The sequence below is a fragment of the Echinops telfairi genome, unplaced genomic scaffold, assembly GCF_000313985.2.
Source record: "Echinops telfairi isolate 266 unplaced genomic scaffold, ASM31398v2 ScPeMD7_4;HRSCAF=17, whole genome shotgun sequence".
NCBI classification, from domain to species: Eukaryota; Metazoa; Chordata; class Mammalia; order Afrosoricida; family Tenrecidae; genus Echinops; species Echinops telfairi.
The window spans coordinates 2,985,340-3,001,029 of NW_022103900.1; the positions used below are offsets into that span (position 1 = coordinate 2,985,340).

The 15,690-nt window shown below is 39.3% G+C and overlaps 1 protein-coding gene across 1 annotated transcript in view; it reads right to left on the reverse strand.

The window, feature by feature from the left end:
• Positions 1-3,351: 3,351 nt before the first annotated feature.
• DCAF17 (DDB1 and CUL4 associated factor 17) overlaps positions 3,352-15,690 on the reverse strand; it is a 28,919-nt gene continuing 16,580 nt past the window's right edge. The window contains exons 9-14 of the mRNA XM_004703895.2: positions 13,922-14,064; positions 12,801-12,910; positions 8,982-9,069; positions 7,916-7,999; positions 5,972-6,127; positions 3,352-4,786 (exon numbers count right to left, since the gene is read on the reverse strand). Coding sequence (XP_004703952.1) covers positions 4,613-4,786; positions 5,972-6,127; positions 7,916-7,999; positions 8,982-9,069; positions 12,801-12,910; positions 13,922-14,064 — 755 coding nt within the window. The 3' untranslated portion in view covers positions 3,352-4,612. The remainder of the gene's footprint in view (positions 4,787-5,971; positions 6,128-7,915; positions 8,000-8,981; positions 9,070-12,800; positions 12,911-13,921; positions 14,065-15,690) is intronic.

Here is a 15,690-nt window from a genome sequence, read left to right on the forward strand (position 1 = left end):
TTTTTTTTTTACCATCACAACAGGATGAGAGTACAGTTTTTGGTACCATTTTTACACCACTTCTAACCTTGAATGAAGAGTTATCGTTTCTATCATGTTTTGAATAATCCAGCTGTGACTCAATCAGCATTGTCTAAAATTGAGACACTCCAGCATGGCTAAAAAAGTGCTTATTTTTCTATACACCCAACGCTATAATTGTAACTCTCTGGTGTAATGGTTGCTACATATTGGGCTGCGAGCCGCATGGCCGGCAGTTCAAAACCACCTGCAGCTAAGGAGAAAGACTGGAATTTTTACTCCCATAAAGTCTCGGAAACCCATAGGGGGTTGATATGAGTCAGCACTGACCCAATGGCAGCACATTTGGTTTCTGTAAATGTGCTACACATGGAATTCAATGATATATACTACTTCTTGTACGGTTTAGAGGAAATTTGGTACGTTTATATATAAGAAATCTGGATGTGCCATCCATCTCTGCACTGATAACTTGTGGGACTTCGGGCAAATAACTTCTGTAAGCTCCCACTTTCCCATTGTAAGGCCAGGTTGGAAAATAGAGGGTCACTACTTTTTTAGGGTTATTAAGAATATTAAATGAGATTATCCATTTTACACATATCACAGTCACTAGTAGGAAGAAATGCCTCAATAAATACAAGCTACTATTCACAAAGAGAAGGTGTCTGAGGCAGTGTGGAGTACCTTAATTTGTTTATATAGCACAATAGCATCTCCTCACTAGGTAGCTCAAATAGTAACCATAATAGGATTTAATTTCTTTGCCCCCAGAAATGAGAGGTCTTTGGAAGTCAAGGTGCAATGAACTTGTTACACTGAGGAGGTGATAATACATCATTGAAACCAGAGTGAAAGATAGAGATGTATTTATTATCTTCAAAACATCTGAACTTGTGGAGGTAAGTGACTCTGCTTTACTCAATCGTGCATTAAATATTCAGGAATGTTACTCATTTGTACTGTCACTAGCACCTGTTACAAAGGTGGGCCTAGAACAGGAGTCCTAAAACTATGGCCCGCAGGCCACATGCGGCCCACCAAGGACATTTATCCGGCTCGCCGGGTGTTTTTGCCGTTTTGTTTTTTTTAACTTCAAAATAAGATATGTGCAGTGTGTATAGGAATTTGTTCATAGTTTTTTCTAAAAGCTATAGTCTGGCCCTCCAACAGTCTGAGGGACAGTGAACTGGCCCCATGTTTAAAAAGTTTGAGGACCCCTGGCCTAGAATCTCTAAAACTGCCAGGTGTAAGGGAGGTGAGGGGTCAATGTAGGGCTGGAGGATATTAAGCACCACTTTCCTCCTTAACCCCAGGAGAATGAATGACGAACGAAACGGCTCACACCTGGCAGGTAGCAGAATAGACAGATGAAAGCCCATGTGGGAAGATGGGAAGCCCGTAGCCTTTGGGAAACAAGTTGTATTCTCTCCTGCCTTGTGTGGTATCGTGAAATCTCCCATATTCTTTGCTGTCTTCTGTGTCTTTTGGCATCATCTTCTGTCAACCAGCCTGCTTAACAATCAGTCTGCAACCCCACATAATGTTACAATTATGACACAAAATGTTATCAATTGGTGCATAGCTTCTCATTTGCTACGCTGCTCAATTTCCTATTATACTTTAACACAAGGCACAACTCCCATCTAGTTCATATGGCATTTGACTGACAATGGTGACCTACTGGGATTTTACTAGTGGTCAGTTCATATCTAGACTACAAGTAATCCGCTTCCTCTTCTCACCAAAAATGCAGCCAGAAAATCTTAGGTATTTCTCAAGTGTCTTTCTGAGTACAGGAGCCCCATGTTTACCATTTCATTAAAAAGAAGGCAATGGCTCGAGAGAGATAGAGACGCTCAGCAAACAGCTTTGAAACAATCTCGGGCAGAATCAAAGTCTAATGACCCCCTTCTCTGAGATCTTCTTGGAAGGGGGAGTAAGCATCCTGCTTTTACGTGGCCCGTGTCTGCTGTACAACGGACACAATATGGGTTTCTTTCCTTTCTCTGGCACTTTCGGGCTGTTCCCTCTTCCTGGACTTCTTTCCCTCAGGACATCCACTGGCTGGATGATTTGAAAGACATGTCGTCAGAAGGGCCGTCTTTCTCTGGACAAGGACAAGGAAATGTTGAGGATGGATTGTTGCAGTGGCTGCAACAATGAGCTCAAGGAGGACAATGGGAGGAGGGCACAGCAGCATGCAGTGCTCTGTTCTGTTCTACAGAGGGTCACTATGAGTCACACTGACTTCAGGGCTCCTAACAGCAGCAGCAGCAGCAGCAATAACTACTGAAAGTCTGGGGCGTTATCCAGTACACTGTAGCACTCAACTCCTTTGTAATCAGTTATTTTTCCTAAAATGTCTTGAAATCTTCAGATATCATTTTAAACAATACTTTTAAATATGCCTAAAATGAAGAGAAAAATTTCGAGTAGTAGATATAAATAACAAGAATATGATTTAATACATGTAGTTTTATCCATCTTGCTCACAATGTAATCATTCCTGCTCTCCCAGACACTTATTACACAGGATCACATTCAGCAAGATTAATTTTTATCTCATATATTTTCCTTTGTTTTAAAAGGCAGTAATTCTTCTTTTCTATTTTATAAAAGAGCTTTTGTTTTATTCCCTTTATTTATTTTTAAATTTGTGGGCCTTGCGACTAATTCTTTAATGTTTGGAATAGCTAACACCTCTCTTGTTAGTCTTGTTGATCATAAGCTTGAAGTTTATCTGTAAATTGTCAGAGGCAGAACTAGGCAGAAGTCACATCCTTCCAAACAAAGGATCAAGCCCAAACTGGAGGAAAAACAGAAAGATTTTAGTATAAATTATTCAAGGGAAAGTTCTGTATTTTAATTTTTTTAAAAGTGAATCAAATGATTGCTACTACTCTTTCTCTTCTATTTTTGTTATTCTTTTGATACTGAGTCAGAGAAACGTGGTAGACATGTTTGTTGCAAGCAACTGCATTTCTCAAATAGGAAGCACAAAACTTTTTTTTACTTAACATCCTGAAGTATGATTATCTGAACTCAAGGATCATTCTAATATCTATTCTAGCAAAGAAAATACTCATGGCCCAAGACTTTCTCTAATCAGCCAATTTTCAAGCTAGCAAGAAATGCTCGTGACATGAAAAAAAAAATTATAAATTACCAAGGGTTCATGAGGGAGGGAGAGTAGGGCAGGGGGGGAAACGAGGAGCTGATTATCAAGGGCTCAAGTAGAAAGAAAATGTTTTGAAAATGAAGATGGCAACATATGTACAAATGTGCTTGACACAATGGATGTATGTATGGATTGTGATAAAAGCTGTAAGTGCCCCAATAAAATGATTTATATATACATAAAAAAATGCTCTTGAGATTTTAGCTATTCTTCTCCAGGGAGTAGAATTTATTCAGTCTGGGGTATCTGAATCTTACAGTTTTAATGTGCTGTAAGACTCACCAAATAACCAGATAAGTGAAATGAGAATAACACCCTTAGATGTACTAAGAGCCAAGCAGGCCTCATACCAGAAAAAAATTTCACTTAAGGTTAGCTGGAATCCTTTACAATAGTCTTTAATGGACAGACAGCTATTCAATGGGAATGTCATTAAGAAAGGTAACTTGGGATAATCTTAAAGATAATCTTAACAAAGATAATTTGGGAAGTAGAGCCAACTCCTGAGATTCTTTACGAATATAAAACATATATACTACTATGGATTGCATTGTGTCCCTTCAAAATGTGTGATCCAAACCCTACACTCCTATACCTGAGATAGAATCCCACTTGGGAATATGACTTTCTTTGTTAATTAATGAGACCATGTCAGTGTAGACTATGTCTCAAGGTAATCACTTTTAGGATATAAAAAGAGTGGCTTAGGTACAGAGGAAGCAAAGTGAAGAGAGACAAGAGTCCTCCCCCAGAGCCCAGAGAGAAGGAAGACTTCTTTTCTTGTCCGCGGGTCAGTGGTCTGAATTTGGATGTCTAGATCCCCACACTGCGAGGAAATAAACTCTTTAGGAAAGCCACTCACTCGTGGTATTTCAGTATAGCAGGACTCAGAACACTAAAATGTATACATGCATAAATAAGGTTTTAACAAATAAAACAAAACATGTTGACACATTTTTGGCTCAAATGTATATGCTTTCACATTACAGATCTCATTTTTCATCCTTAAACGAAGCTCAGCATAGAGGACACAGGATTTCTTTATACATCTTTTAGGCTTACCTATCAAAATACCACGCCACCCTTTAAGACCCACCTTAAACACTTCCACATCAATGACCCTCTAACAATTAAAACTGACTTGCCTCTGTATTTCACATTTGTGTTACTACCTTGCTAGAGGCCCCAAAATGCTAAACTTCGTGGGACATCATTTTCTACATCAACCTTTACATAAAATGAAGCTGTCAACACTTTCCAGAGCAAGAGCTTAAAAAAGAACCAAGAGTCACCTAAAGTCAACACAAGACTGTTCTGGAAAATCTTGGAAGACTTGCCACACACATAATGAAAAAGGAAGATTAGGCAGAGCTGCGGAGGAGCCTGGCTATACGTTTCACAAGTTATATTTCAATACTTAAAAGTCGCTCCCTTTTTAACAACTTCTTCTGTGTTCCTGCTTTCTTCGCCTTCTTCCCCCGTGTCACATACCATCTGGTAAACATAGCAGCTGAAGACCCTGTTGGGTTTCTGTTCAATGTGCAGTACCAAGTCTCTGTCAAAGTAGACATCATGGCTATGTGTCTGTAAGGAAAAACAATCAAATGGAATTTCTTCATCACAAAATCAAAGTCACTACTGCCACTAACATGTCACGGCAACTATGCCGGGGCTCTGTGATGGAATGCAAATATACACTTAGAAGCAAGTTTTTTTTATGGATATGCAGATTATCTATGAGGCACCCATGGCACAAAATGGAGCAAATATAAAGAACCCTGGGTTCAGGCATCGGAACCAGGTTCTACAGTGAACACTTCTGTCTCATGCGACTTTGGGTAAGCTGCTAAACCGCGCAGGTTCTATAGATAAAACCAAACTCACTGCCATCAAGTCAATTCTGACTCAGGGTGATTGCCTAGACCCACCTCTATGAGTTTCTGAGATGGTAACTCTTTTTTTTTTAACATTTTATTAGGGGCTCATACAACTGTTATCCCGAGATGGTAACTCTTTAAGGGAGTAGAAAGCCTCATCTTTATCCCATGCGGTGGCTGGTGGTTTTGAACTGCAGGTCTTGTAGTTAGCATGCAATGCGTAACCAATTCACCACTAATGATTCTTGATAAAGCAACGAGTGGGTAAGATACTGGGAAAATATACAGTGTATACTGTTCTTGTAACCTTAATATTTTCTTCTTCTCAGAATAGGAAACAAAAACTTCTAAGAGGGCCTGGAACCCCTAATAAACTTAAATACGATCTTTATTCAATAAGTGGAGATTAATGGCAGTGTAATCTTTTATTTTTAAAAATGTTACTAAACTCATAAGATGGGAGAAATATAAGGTAAAGAATAAGATATTCATCATTAAGGAGGGAAAAAACAGCTTTGTCTTTCATAAAGTGCATTGATAATGAGGCATCCTATAGGGGAGCAAGTTCTAAGAAGGATCTACTTTGTCCTGTCCTGGTGATGTAGTGGTTACAAATTGGGCTAGTAACTGTAAGGTCAGCAGTTTGAAATTTCCAGCTACTCTGCAGGAAAAAAGATGAGGCTGGTTCTATTTCCCTAAAGAGTTAGTCTTAGAAACCCACAGGGACAGCTCTACCCTGTCCTATAGGGTTGCTATGCGTCAGAAACAACAGGCAGTGAGTTAGGGTTACAGAATAAGAGACTCGGTCCGAATCTGGGCTGACATAAACGCAGTAATGCTGACGGCAGTAAGTGTCACCGACAAAGGAAATGCTTTAAAACTTTGTACTAACCACATCCCATGACTCCACTAATGGAATGCTTTTAAGCAAAGTTCCGTATTCATTACAGTGAAAATCCAGGTGAGCTTTTCCTTCAGCATCTAGTTGTGTAACGGCTACCACAGAGAGTAAATCCAACTCATCTTCATAGTCCACAATTTTGAAAGTCTCAAGGGACAGGTAGATAAATCAAGATGAAAAAAGAGAGAGAAAATACAGTTATTCAGTTAGGACGACAACTACCTTTGCAGTTTATTCTATTACACAAATACGTGGAAGGAAGAATGAATGGGTGGGAGGAAAAACAGCAATGTCTCTAACTGGATGCCCAAGAAACATTTTTTGGGGTGAACGTGGGGCGGGGAGAGAAACCATTTTCAAGCACTAGCCTATGAAAATTTAGACAGAGCTATGAAAGACTCGAAGTAGAAATGCAATTCTCTACAATAACAGCGAACCAGAGCTTTTCCTATGTCCAAAGAGGTATTTAACTATTGATTCTGACATGTGTGGTTGGTCACCTATTCCCAGACAGGGCTAAGCAGATGAAGCTCATTTCCTAAGATCTGAAGATGCTCACAGACAAGCAGTCATTTCAAAAGTGACTTAAAGCCCATCATACCATATTTGTGATGCTGTTTGCTACCAGTTTAAACTCCTTTTTGGTTTAGCCTTCCCTAACAACTCCCCAACACACAGAGGAAAAGCAAAAAAAGGCTGCTGCTCTTACTTGAGAGAGAGGATTAGCAATGGAAGTTCAACTCACAGAATAAGACAGGGACAAAAGAGGTTAGTTAGGAGTGGCAAAGACTCTTAAATTCTTTTACATTTTCTGCCTTTATTGCCTCATGCCATAGGGGAAAAAAGTAATATCGTGACTCCTTTATATTTCCTCTTTTGCACTATAACTTACCTTCGCCAACTTCAAAGGGTGACTTCTTATTTTGAGCAGAGATTTAACAGATATTAGTTATAAACCCTTGAACTTTTCCCTTATAAGCTAAACATTTCTATTTCTTTTCATCTCTTGCTACACAGCATCTTTCACTTTGCTGCCACCCATCCAGCCGTAACTATTCTTGTTACTTTTGGTAATTTTTGCATGTTTTTCTGGAATTTAGCTTTACATACAAAGTCTTTTGCTTTGCCCTCAATTGGTTTCTATGGCCAAAAAGAGAACAAACATGGATTTTATTTTTTGATAGCAGTCAGATACTAGGCAGGTCACCTTGGACCTATTTTAAAATTTTTTCAAAGAAAAATACCACATGAATCGACAATTCTTAAAAGAGTATTCCAGCATTTCTATATCCATCCACTCTGACTCACAGTGACTGCCCCTTTATAGGAATGGCTGTTTTAATGTACACAAAATAGTTATATAGTCTAAATAGACTTAGTCTTTGTGCTAGTGTTTTATTTTAGGCACGATCAATGTTGGCTGATTTATAAATACTTCTCATGCCTCTTCAGAGGAAAAGAATACCTAGGTATAAGATCAGTAACTAATAATGCCAAGTTGAAGCCGGAGGGCAAATTAATTTTCCACACCCTGTCATTTCCTCCTTTCTTGACCTATAAACATTTATACACATATCCGTCTCATTAAAAAGAAAAAAGAGGCTAAAGTCATAAAGTCAGGATATAACTACTCATGGATTCTCTACCAAGAGATTTCACAGTGTGCATTAATGAAACAATTAAAAATGTGATAGTTTTTTCAAATAATTTCAGTCCTATAAGCCTTTCTGCAAAGACACTTTTATGGGTAATTTCACTGCGAAAAGAAAGGGTGGTGGAACTGCACTAGATGAAAGCACCCAGAGCCTCACCCACTCAGTCTGCACTCAAACAGTTGCTCACCCCCTCCCTACTTCAGAGTCTGGAAGTCCGACGCGGAAAACCACAGTGCAAACACACACTGGTTCTGTTTGTTATTTCTGGTTCAACTGATACCTCTTGTTCTGGGTCATCATCCAGACGGTTCAGGAGCTTTTTGACTACCCGGCCAGAAGCTGTCACAGTGATTAAGTTGTCATCCTATCATACGGAGAAAAAAGAAATACATATGACAAAGTTAAATTATATAGTCAGTGGCAGAGTTCACAAAAACCAAGTTGGTAAAACAACACAAATCCACAACTCTCTCCTCAATTGAGAAAATCTGGAATCAGATCCCTGATCCTCCAAGCTAGTAAAGGGAACCCTGCTGGTGTAGTAGTTATGCATTGTGCTGCCAACCACAAGGTCAGCAGTTTGAAGCACTAACCACTCCTTGGGAGAAAGATGGGACTTTCTACAGGGCAGTTCTACCCTGATCTCCTACAGGGTGGGCGTGAGTCAACATCGACTTCATGGCAGGGAGCTTGGTTTGGGTTTTTAAGCTAGTAAACATGCCTTCGCACAGAGCAAGGAAGCAATGGGCATGAGCGGGATTTCCCTCGGCACCATTTTCTTCATGCTTTTAATTTGTGCATGAAAGAATAAGTACATCCTGGAGTCAAAGTCTGACACGTGGTTTAAAGATGCATATACACCCTTACTAAGTTTAAGCAACTAATTAGACGCAAATGTTGAGAATTCATTAAAAAAAAATCAGGGAGAAACCCAGGAAGGGAATAAAAGCAAGTAAAAGATAAATTCAATATAACCAAATCTTTTCAAATCTCATATGTACATGGAATAAGAGACTGGCTATCCATATAGATGGAGCCCTGGTGGTTTAGATGCTTTGTGCTGCTGATCACCAGGACAGCAGTTTGAAACCACTAGCTTTCTACTCCTGTAAAGAGTTCCAGTCTCCAAAACTCACAGGGGGAGTTCTACTCTGTCCTGTGGGGTCACTACGAGGTGGCATTGACTCGATGGCAGTGAGTTTGGTTTTACTATGTAGACAAAATGCAGATGTCTATGCGGTTCTGATATTCTTTTCAGTCACACTCCAAGGCAAACACAACTGTACATTATATTTTTATTTAAAATGATAATGATCACAAAAGATTTAAACATATTCCTGACTTACTCGGTTCTCCCTGTTGGCCAAAATGACAAAATCTTCCGAGATCTGATGTTGGAAACTATTATTTTCTATTTCAGTTAGCTTTAAAACCCTGAAAAGGGAAAAAAAGTATTCTAAGAACCTAAGACTTCAATCTCCAGAAGTGTCAAAGTCAGCCAATAAAAGTTATAGTAACACGTAGATAGCTTTTCCTCCTGATTCCTCTGCAGTATTAACTGATCTGATCACATAAATGCCCACAAACTCCTTCAAATTTAGAAACTTTTTTTAAAGGGAAATCTTGGAACAGTTACAAGAAGTACTATTAAAATAGGTAATGAAGCAGCTTGCTCAAAGTTAAGTCAAAATTCAAATTGGCTGAACAAAAGTTACGCTGAAGAACCTTTCCTGCCGTTCTGCAACAGGTCTCCATGCTTCCCCCACTGATGGCAATGTAGTAGGGAGCTGTCACTGGAATTTCTGAGGACTGAAATGCCGTAGCTGTGAATAATATTTAAAGTTCAGTAGCAGACAGACTGGATCAGCAACTTACCGTACACTGAGAGTTTGCATGGTAGCATAATATTTAAACCACAACCGATTTAAGATTCCCCTCCTTAGGATGTTTAAAGATTTGGGTTTTCTGAGTGGATATAGCCTCTGAAGATCAGGCTTACTAATCAAGGGAAAGTAAAGTAACTTATTTACCACCCACACAAATCTGTTCTCATCAGTAACAAGCTTCAAAAGTACAAAGCTCAAAGTCAGAAAGAGAGGACCTGGGGTAAAGTGGCTCCTGTGGGAAACCAGAGAGTCAGCAGTGCTGGAGACATGAAGTTGGAATATATGGCATTTTAAATACCTCAACTAGTTACTTCAACTAGCAACAGTGTAAAAACAGACCTAACGACTAAGGCCTGGCAAAAGGGTATGCTGAATCCACTCAGCATATTGTCACTTCCTTAAACTCGGGCTACTCTTGTACTGTCACTTCCTTAAACTCAGGCTACTCTTACAGACTAAAGCTAAACCCAACATCATTTTTTTTTAAGTTATAATCTTATTTCATTAAATTCGTTCATCTGCCTTTAACAGAAGTGGAGTGACAGACTAACTATCCTGAAGCACTAAGGACTAAAGTCAACAGAGATAGCTCTTCTTATGCCACAAATATTTACTGCACACCACTGTGTGTGAAGCACTGTGCTCACTCAGTGCTGGGCTTCTGGGTGTCAGCAAGACAGCCTCCTTCCCAGCCATGATGCGTAGTTAGACAATGAAACAGTCACATAAATAACCCATTAATTAAAATAGTGGCAGGTGCTTCAGAGAAAGAATGCTCAGGGTGCAATGGATGGTGGATAGAGGAGCTATTCTAACCAGGGTAATCAGTAGTAAAGTTAGGGCATAAAACACAAATAGGAATTAGGCAGAACAGGTGAGGGCAACTGACCCCCAAAAGAGGAAGGAGCCTTCTGAAAATACAGCAGGAGTGAAAGGAGGGTCTTTCAGATCATATGCTAAGTATGCTAGTCTTTATTTTAACAGAAATGAAAACCCATGAAGAGGTTAGTTGATGTAGGATTCAGTTGATGAGGTTTTGGTATCTGTTTATGTTTTTCAGCATCAATCTGGCTGTTGAGTGGAAAACCCACTTTGAAAGGGCACGAGTAGATTCTGGGAGCCCGTTGGTAGAACATTACTGCAGTCCAGGCTACTAATGGCAGTAGTCTGATCAACATGATAAAAGTGGACAAGGCAGAGATATAGCAAAATAAACTGACTTGATGGGATTTATATGTTTGTGTGTGTGTGTCTAAGAATATATGTGTGTACACAAATATTGATGAAAGACAAGAAGGCAAGAAGGTGTCAAGAATGATACCAGATTTTCAATATCAGTTTAAATGGGAGGTTTGGGTTAAAGATAACAATTTTGGAGTTTGGGTGAATGCACAATCTTTGAAACCAAGGTACTAAATAGAATTATGCAGGATGGGGAGGTACCATGACATAGTCTAAATTGGGTAAGTGGTTTAATCCAATAATTATAGGTTGGCTATCAGAGGAAGTAGGTGCTTTGGTGAGGTAGTGGGTTAAGCAAAGGGCTGCTAACCACAAGATTAATGGTTTGAACCCACCAGCTCTTCTGAGGGAGAAGGTGAGGCATTCTGTTCCTATAGAGATGCACAGTCTTGGAAACCCTGAAGAGCAGTTCCACTCTGGTCTATAAGGTCACTATGAGTTGGGCTGGATTGGAAGGTAGTGAATTTTTGGTCTCGAGAAGGAAGAGTATGAGATGATACTAAGCCAGCAGATCCACCAAGGAGGAAAATAATTCAGGAGAGCGGTGGTATCAAGAAACCCATATGAAGACTGCTTCAGGGAAAAAGAGGCCAGCTGTTTAAATCCTGCTGATGCTCTGAACACAAACTGAGTAAAATAAAGTTTACTTTAAACAATGTACTACTTTGGAGGAAACACTGTCTTTCAGAAACAAAGACAAATCATCTCCTCACGACCATTAAGTCCTGGAGAATTAATTAAGTCCTAATGAGATCGGGCCAATATGTAAATCTCCTTTTGCACATATATCACCCACCAAAGAACTTACTCAAATGTAGTATTTACAAACAACAAAGATGAGGCTGAAAAAATACAGTCAGTTTTTTTAGATGTCAGCTTCAGAGGAAACTCCCTATTTCAAACTAATTATTTACCTAACTGGCTCAGTGGTTAGCTGGCAAAAATAGGGAGGCCATATTTGCATATATTTATATGGAAATACACTGAGGTAGTGGATGGACTTCGGGCCTCTGCTCATACCCTCCTCCCTCAATGCAAGAATCCTTTGTTCTAGCAACCTGGCACTCCATGATGCTCACCCTTCCTGACCCGGTTGCTGAAGACAAAATGGGTGCATAAGTAAATGTGGTGAAGAAAGCTGGTGATGCCTGGCTATCAAAAGACCTAGCATCTGGGGTCTTAAAGGCTTGAAGTTACACAAGCGGTCATCTAACAGAGAAGCAACAAGTCTTCATGGAAGAAGCACACCTTCCTGTGCGATCATGAGGTGTTGACGGGATCAGGCAACAGGTATCAGAAGACCCAAAACAAACAAACAAACAAAAAACATATTGTTGAGAACGAGAGGGGTGGAAGCAGAGACCCAAAACCCATCTGTAGATAATGGGACATCCCCTCACAGAAGGGTCACAAGGAAGGGATGAGTCAACCAGGGCACAGAGTAGCACCAATGAAACACACAATATTCCTCTGGTTCCTTGAGGGTTCTTCACCCCCCACTGTCATGACCCCAGTTGTGCCTTTTACTATGGGCTAGACTGGAGCATGTGCATAGGCACAGATAATGGAATCCAGGAACAGGAATGGAAGTAGTGATACCAAGAGGGTAGGGGGAAGATGGAGAGAGAGGAGAAAAAAGGGGGAGCCAATCACAATGACTGACACATAGCCACCACCCCCTCCCTCCCAGGGGGACGTGAACAACAGAAACTGTGGGGGAAGGGAGGCAGTGGTGGGTATAAAATATGAAAATAATAATTTATCAAGGGGTCACTAGGGTGGGAGGGGAAGAGAGAGAAAAGAGAGGAGCTGATACCAAGGGGTCAATAGAAAGTAAATGTTTAGAAAATAATGATGGCAACATATGTACAAATATGCTTGACACAACTGATGTATGGATTGTTATAAGAGTTGTAAGAGCTCCACTCAAAAAGAATCCTTTAATAATAATAATAATACATACATACACACATGCATACAAATAGGGAGCCCAGTAAAAGCTACCAAACCTACTTGTGACTTAAAGGCAATACTCACTTGATCTGATTTGGGCCAACATGGATTATTCTACCAGAAGCATCAGGATGAAAATAGATCCAGTCAGATTCTAGAGAACAACACTCCATTTCCTGGATCCCATTTTTTGCCTGAGGTAGGGGAATGAAGACAAGGATTAAAGAAAATCAAATTAAAAAAAAGAAGGCAATGTAGAAAAAAGTGATAGAAGAATGCACACGATATTATCAAACACTCAACCTAGAGCAGCAGATTTTCAGGACAGATAAAAAGTTTGAATGGAGCCTTAAAAAATAAGCAGAAATAGCTAGGAACCATCCCCCCCACCAAACAACAACAACAACAACAACCAAACCAAAACAATAGTTGCCCTGGAGTTAAATCTAAATTGGTGAGCCACGGATGTCAGAGTAGAGCTGTGCTCCCTAGAGCTCTCACTGGCTGGTTGTTTTGGAAGTAGATCACCAGGCCTGCTTTTTAAGACATCTCTGTGTGGACTCAAACCTTTACCCTTTTGGTTATTAATCACCATTTGTACCGGCCAAGAACACCAGCTAGAAAAGAGACAGCAAAATCAATAGCACAGAAGTGCTCAGCCAGACAGCGTGTATGTGCATAAACAGGAGCAGTATTCAAAATTGAACTGGGAAGTATCATTTCTAGCCATGAAACTGGAGAGGTACATTGAGGCTATGTCATAAGGGCTTTCTATGGGATGACAACAATTACTTTTTAACTTACAATTTAACGTATTTTCTATTATCTAATCAATGAATAAATTTTAATTTTTATAAGCAGCCTAATTGTTTCTAATAGGACAGGTAGCGTTATTCCACTTTACATAAAAAAAATTCAAAGCAATTAAGCATCATTTATAATTACTGAAATTAATGTGCCCATTGTGACATTAACTCCAGATGTTCCTTTAACATAAAACGTACACACCATGCATATCTCCCTTTAAGAGAATATCCTCTTAATTATAATACGTGATGGAAACATTATCTTGCTTTATGTTAAATACTAGGTAGCATTTCACCAATTCCTGTGGTTTTCATTATTTGCTCACGTTAGAGATGGAGAATAAATAATTTATGACACAAATTGACTATTAAAGAAAGTTTTGATTCCTCGTGATTTACCAAGGAATTGTCTTTTAGGGCACAAATATGGAAAACTCCTTTCTGATTCTTCTTATTAGGTGTGATGATATAATGCCAAGGATGGCCACCGATCTGAAACGTATTCTCCAGCGAGCACACCTCAAAGAGCACCGGGGGAGTGTCTGTGGAAATGGGCAAAAGGAACACATTAGCTTCTCCAGTGTTGGCCTTGGGCCATTCATTAACAGAAAACAACCTTATAGAATTTCAGTAATGCCAAATATATTTCAAAGAAACAAAAAAGAGGCTTGTTTGCTAAAGAGAGAGAGTGAGAGAAAGCTAGTAGACAACAAATGCTTAGGCTATGAGTCAACTTTTTAGACATCTGTTTTTAGGATAAGCATGTGTGATCTGCAGCTGTGTGGAGAAAAAAGGAAGCTGAAGGTACTTAAGATGGCAAAAAATGACAAAGCAAACCTAATAAACAGTTGCCATTTACATAACATTTGCTAACTCTAAGACTCTGGGTTAGATACCATTCTCAACTCTCCTAACAACCTTACAAGAAGTTAAGATCTAATAATTCCTTTAAATGTGCGAAAAAGGTCTTGATATCCTACACCAGTGGTTCTGAACCTTCCTAATATGCAACTTTAATAAAAGGTCTTTGATATCCTACACCAGTGGTTCTGAACCTTCCTAATATACAACTTTAATAAAGTTCCTCATGTTGTGGTGACCCCCCCAACCATAAAATTATTTTCATTGCTACTTCATAACTGTAATTTTGCTGTTATGAATTGGGCGACCTCTGTGAAAGGGTCATTCGATTTCCAAAGGGGTTGCGACCCACAGGTTGAGAACCGCTGTCCTAGACTAACAGGTCTTATGAACAGCAAATTTTATAAGAGCAGTCTTTTGGGAATTCCTATTGTACACGAAATATGTCATAATGAATCAACCACTTAGGATAGGGCCTCCCACCAAAACAAAATACCATCAAGTCAATTCTGACTCATCTCAACCTTATAGCACAGGGTAGAAATGCCTCTGAGTTTCCAAGACTGTAACTCTCTACCGGAGTAGAAATCTCCATCTTTCTCGCTTGGTACAACTGGTGGTTTAGAATAGCTGACCTTTTGGTTAGCTGTTCAACTCCTAACCACTACACTACTAAACTCTTCATGGGCCTCCCACAACAGCCCCTAACAAGTTCACTTTAAGGTAGCTGAAATACATCCAGTTAATTATTACCTTTTAGGAACTAATACAGAAGAAATTCTGAACCCAACTTTTGGTAGAACATACACAAATCTATGCTTAGAGAAATGACAGGTGACAGGTATATAGCTTTAGGAAATCACGATTCCTTTTGGGAAACACATAGTTGGCTGAACAGGTGGCTAATCTATGGCTCCTTTGTTCAGCCTTCTCTAATTTAAATATTAAATCTTTGTGTCTATGAGCACATCACTGTGGTAAAGGGGCTTTTGCCTTTGAGAGACCATGCAAGTAAGAACAACTTGATATATATATGTATTCTATTAAGCCTCTCCATAAAGACAACTTTTCCTTGCTTTCATGCAAGGATACATAGGAGGGAAAAGAAGGGAAAAACTAACTAGCAAATTGACAGCCTTGAGAAGTTAGGAGAGAAGGTGAAAACATAAAATATACTGAAAGAGTATTTTTGTTTTGTTTTCCTATTCCTTTTATTTTTTTTCCAAAGCTAATACAGATATATTGTCCCAAAAGAGTTATTTTTTTAAAAAATCATTATATTGGGGGCTCGTACAACTCTTATCACA